This window comes from Micropterus dolomieu, unplaced genomic scaffold, assembly GCF_021292245.1.
Source record: "Micropterus dolomieu isolate WLL.071019.BEF.003 ecotype Adirondacks unplaced genomic scaffold, ASM2129224v1 contig_14646, whole genome shotgun sequence".
Classification (NCBI taxonomy): domain Eukaryota; kingdom Metazoa; phylum Chordata; class Actinopteri; order Centrarchiformes; family Centrarchidae; genus Micropterus; species Micropterus dolomieu.
The window spans coordinates 226-5,137 of record NW_025743632.1 but is presented as its reverse complement, the minus strand read 5'-3'; the positions used below and the strand labels follow the sequence as shown (position 1 = coordinate 5,137).

The following is a 4,912-nucleotide window of genomic DNA, read 5'->3' as shown; positions in this document are numbered from 1 at the left end:
AATTATTATAACAGCCAGGCTTCATCCCCCAAAACAAAAAGCTCAGAATCTTGGGTTTATTGTAGGTTTTAACTTACCAAGATATATTTGCAAATAAATAAATAAAATAAAAGCAAATACTGTAACCACAACTCTACTGTACACTAGCAATGTAATGTCTATAATAATAATAAAGCAAAGTCCCCTCTCATACCATTTCTGATTCAAGTTTCTCAAGACCAGATTTATTCGTACTTATTCGCCAATATTCAACATCTACACAGTTGATTTCTCGCCTCAAACCTTCTCAGAAGTGGCTTTAGTGATGAAATAACGTATGAAAATAGTGAAAAACGTTTTATTCTGGACTCTCTCTCTCAGCTTCTTTCAGCCCCTCGCTTGAATGACGTAGTGCAGGCACAGGCACTTGAAGGAGTGAAGGCTGGGTCACTAAAATCGGTCAGACACCCCTCACCAATACCAGGGCTGTCACGCATTTTTCATCAATGAATTAATTTGGTGCCATATAGCAGAGTAAGAGTGTCTGTAACTGTCTCCTCACTGTACAGCGAGCCGCTAACAGCAGCTTTATGGTCTGAGCAAGCGCGTTAGCTGCTGCGTGCTAGTCAACAGCATTAACAAGCAAACTCCTTTTTGTAGTTTGACCGTGTCCTTTTCAGACATAGCTATATCATTACCTTCAGTGCATGTCTATCAAGTCAATTTACATACCGCACGCTCGCACACCCACACGCGCTTCAAAACATAGTCGGACTTGCCACCAGCAAGATTGCCCAGCAACATTGCTCAAAAAGTTGCCCGTCCTCCGCTGAAGGCTTGACCAATAGCGCGATATTTCAATTTTGCGGTTATCGCGACAGCCCTAACCAAATACGCCATCCTTCCATTTAAGGGCTCAGATTAGGGGTGTGACCATAAGACGGAACACTGCACAAGATTGGGGCCATGACAACAAGACGAGAATATATTTTAATAGGCCTACTATTTAGAAAAAAGATTTATTGAAGCAATATTCGACAGGGGTTCTGGGGGATTTTGAGCATTACACACTTAATTTCCTGCATCAGATTATGGTGGATATGTCTGGTTATATAAAGGGAAATTGAATGTAATGCAGTAATCAGTAGCTTATAATTTTTGTTTTTTTAAATATAGAAAATTATTCTATATTTCCATTGCAGGCTTATTGTGCCAATAAACCTTTTTCATAGCATTTTTATTTGTTAACTAACATTTCCTGGTGCTATTTTTCTGAACATTTTTAACAAATGCTTTCAAAAGGTGGTGGCTACGTGTCCCCAGCGTCCCCAGTGTAAATGACCCTCCCTCCCTGCTCGGGTAGCATGTAGCTGCAGTACCGGAGGCTGCAGTTTCAGGATGGAAATGCTTCTGCACTTACTGTTTCTCCAGCAGTCTTTTGGTGCAGGGGACAGTTGTTGTGAGTGTTGTTAGATCGACCATGTAGGCTCGAAATAACCTCTGATTACATTGTAGTCGTTCTCCTCCCGCGACCCATTTCGAGGCTCTTATAATGATCTCCATTGCCATCGTGAAGGCCAGTGGGGAGATGGTGCACCCAGCCGTGATGCCTACTTCTAGCGTTTGCCAACTTGTGGTAAAGCCTGATGTTGTGACGCAAAACTGTAGATCCTGGAAGTAGTGTTTCACTAGAATTGTGATTGTGGTCGGTATTTTTGTGGAAGAAATCAAAGGCAGCCCACAGAACTGAATGAGGAACTGAACCATAGGCATTGGCCAGATCGAGGAACAGAAGCTCTAGAAGCTTCGAGTAGTAAAATCTTTTTATATAACAGGAAGTAAAGAAGTGCTGACTGCAGCAAGGATTAGGATTTTTATCAGTGAATCTCCTTTTCTGGATGCTCGGTAGTTTTAAAGCTCTGATTGGCTGTGTGAATGTTATTTATTCACGTCACAATGTTGAAGCAGCTTCATGTCTCACAACAAGTCTTATAAACAGTGTGTGAATAAAATCCTGTAACGTCTCCACAGTTGTGACTAATTATTGAATGTTCCCATGATCTCAGGTGTGAAGAGGCCTTCTGTTTAAACAAAGATGTTCTCACTGTATCGTCCTGTGGAGTCCTTTTGAAATGTAATTACTTTTTCTCTCTGGATGTTTTTATTGTTTTTAGATGTGGTACGAGTGAAACCTGGAGATGATGTCATTCTGCCATGTCAGGCTGGTGAAGCCTCCATCAGAGCTGTAGAGTGGAGCAGACCTGACCTGGAGCCAGAGACCGTCCTCTTTTACAGAGATGGACGCTCAGTTCCAACCCAGCAGCATCCATCCTTTAAGAACCGGGTGCAGCTGGTGGACAGAGAGCTGAAGGACGGAGACGTGTCTTTAATTCTGAAGAACGTGAGCAGCAACGACACTGGAACATACGAGTGTCGAGTTGCAACAGGAGGTTCAAGACGTAAGAGAGCCATCATTAAGACTGAGCCAATCAGAATCATCCAGCTGGAGGTTTCAGGTGAGTTTGTGGAGGTCAGTGTGTCTGTGTGCCATGTTGTAGCTGCAGTTTATTCCATGTTGATTCTGAGAGTCAAACATGAGGAATATAGAAGATATAGAAGAGTAAATGGAGGCTGTTCCACTGTTCACTCATTTCCTGACTAATATGCACTTTGATCTTCAGGGTCCAACAGCGGAGACGTCGAGGAGGGAAACTACGGTCTTTACTACGGACTGGGAGCAGCTTTTGTTCTGGTTTGTTTAGCTGCTGTTGGATTGGCTGTTGGCTGGAAATATAAAAGACATAAGGACAAGAAACCAGAACAGCCTGCTGCTGAAGAAGCAGTGAACGACCAGTTACTCTGACTTGTCACAGACTCTTTCCACCACGTTTCATCCATTCAGCATGATTTTCAGTCTTTCTGTTGTTGTGAATAGGTAAATCTGGCGTTTGAGGCTCTCCAACGTGATAATCTGCATCATCATTTTAAACTAATAATTTTCCACTACATTAATTATCGTGGTGGAGGGGTTTGCGTGCCTGTTGATTCTGGGAGTCGTCTTATCTGCATATCAGCTTTGGTCTAAAGACAAATTGGTCCCAGAGACGGATCAGACTAAATGCAATTCAAATATACACCGTTGGCCAGGGATGGAAAAAGTACTACAATATTCTTCTTAAGTAAAAGAAAACTTGCTTAAACTGCACTCAGATACAAACAAAACGTAGATCAGTTAAAATCTGCTCTCAGTAAATGATGAAGATGTTATATGATAACGTCATGTGATTTGACTCTTAAATCAAAGACCAGCTTTCCAAAATAAAGTGCATTAACATGTCAGTGTTCACAGTGGAACATTTATTTTCTATAGACGCACTCTGCAGCCTGTTCATCCCACTAATGATCAGTTATAAATATCCAACCAGCTTCCTCTGTAGCCTCGCTGGAATTAACCAGAAAAGAGACAAAACTCTGACGATCAAACAAAAATGTCTGACAGTAAATAAAAAGAGCTGTGGACACTGCAGCAGGTGCAACACGCTTCATTAAGCTACATTTAATAAGCTGCTACTTAAACAGCAGAATAAAGCATCAATAAGGCAGCACAGAGATCTAGAGACAATATAAACTCCACAGCAGCTGCTGCAGATACAAATACTGAGGTACAAGTAAAATATCAGATATTTTAAAAACAATCAGACTATAAAAGTACTTTGTTACAGTAAGGAGAGTAAATGTAGCTGGTTGCTTGCAGCCTCAGCACTGATGTATCACAGGGAGCTTCATGAACAGATTAACCAGCTGAGTTGTTTTAGCTTGATATAGTAGGTGAGTTCGAGATGACGGCGGCTGACTTTCGGGCGATTTGATAGTGTAACGTGAGCAGCAGGGGCGGGGAATAAAAACGGCGTCGTCAACTCGGGCAAATTCTACCTGCATCAGCTACTGTGAGCTGAGATCAATGATCTCGCGCACACACACAGAGGCAGGGCCGTGCAGAGACCTTTGGAAGGGCAGGTGCTCAAAGTATAAAAGGGCCACATGGAACAAGGATTTAAATAGGGCTGTTCTCAAAATATCGATACAGAAATATATTGTTATGTATTCCTTGATTATATGTGTATACAGATGCTTCCGTATCGATACATCAACAAATGCTTTGACACAGTTTTGAAAAAGAAACACAGGGAACAACCCAGATCTAGCTTTAAAACACGGTGGGCTGACATAACTTACAGGGAACAGTAGCTGCTGAGGGGCTGCTGGGGATGTTGCTGCTGCTTTGGTTGCTGCTGATACTACCGGAGGTGATCTGTGTGTGTGATATTATAACAAACATAGGAGATATATAAGCTGATGAAACAAATATGTGACCATGACGAGATGTAAAGATTGCTGACAGTATTTGGGACCGGCTCACTATGACTGAGCTGCTGCAGCTGCAGCCGCTGCCAAGGCTGACTGCTACGAGAAAATAAGAGCTCACAGAGACTGCTGCACACCGAGAGCTGCAGGGAGAGGAAATAAGATACCAGATTCAAAAGAGTGTGGGAAATAATCTGGGAAGGAAACAGTACTGGGAGAAAGGACTAGGTTAGCCAAGGCAGGAGTAAGAGTGAGACACATCTATAGACAGGTGTGTGTGTGTGTGTGTGTGTGTGTAGGCAATATTGTGATAATGATTTTATATATTACATTGTGAATCTGAGATATATTTGTATTTTGATTGACTATATTTCTAATATATATTCTCATAAATCTAAATAAACTGTGTGTGTTGAAAGGTTTTTAGTCAAATTACATAAAAAATACCAGACCTCGCCACGTCCGTGAAACTTTTCTCCCTCAAACCGCAAGAAGGAAGTGAACAGAGCACCTTTTGGTTTATCTGTGTGTAGAAGCAACGTCAGCTGTCGGCGCAGTGTTAGTCAGC

The 4,912-nt window shown here is 42.0% G+C and overlaps 1 protein-coding gene and 1 long non-coding RNA gene across 2 annotated transcripts; both read left to right on the top strand.

Annotated features, from left to right (window-relative positions):
• The first annotated feature begins 1,943 nt into the window (after positions 1–1,943).
• LOC123966965 (coxsackievirus and adenovirus receptor-like) lies at positions 1,944–2,856 on the top strand. The gene is made up of 2 exons (XM_046043034.1): positions 1,944–2,495; positions 2,661–2,856. Exons 1-2 carry the CDS (start codon positions 2,135–2,137, stop codon positions 2,840–2,842), a joined length of 543 nt encoding a protein of 180 aa, XP_045898990.1. The 5' UTR covers positions 1,944–2,134; the 3' UTR covers positions 2,843–2,856.
• Positions 2,857–2,930: 74 nt separating this feature from the next.
• On the top strand, positions 2,931–3,630 carry LOC123966964. The gene is made up of 2 exons (XR_006824141.1): positions 2,931–3,365; positions 3,562–3,630. It is a non-coding gene; the product is annotated as an uncharacterized LOC123966964 (long non-coding RNA).
• The last annotated feature ends 1,282 nt before the right edge of the window (positions 3,631–4,912 follow it).

What these genes read in the sequence shown, in the direction of transcription:
- LOC123966965 (XM_046043034.1), top strand. Translation starts at nt 2,135, where the DNA reads ATGTTTTTATTGTTTTTAGATGTGGTACGAGTGAAACCTGGAGATGAT. An exon ending in CATCCAGCTGGAGGTTTCAG is followed by an intron (nt 2,496 to 2,660) that starts GTGAGTTTGTGG and finishes TTTGATCTTCAG; the next exon opens with GGTCCAACAGCGGAGACGTC.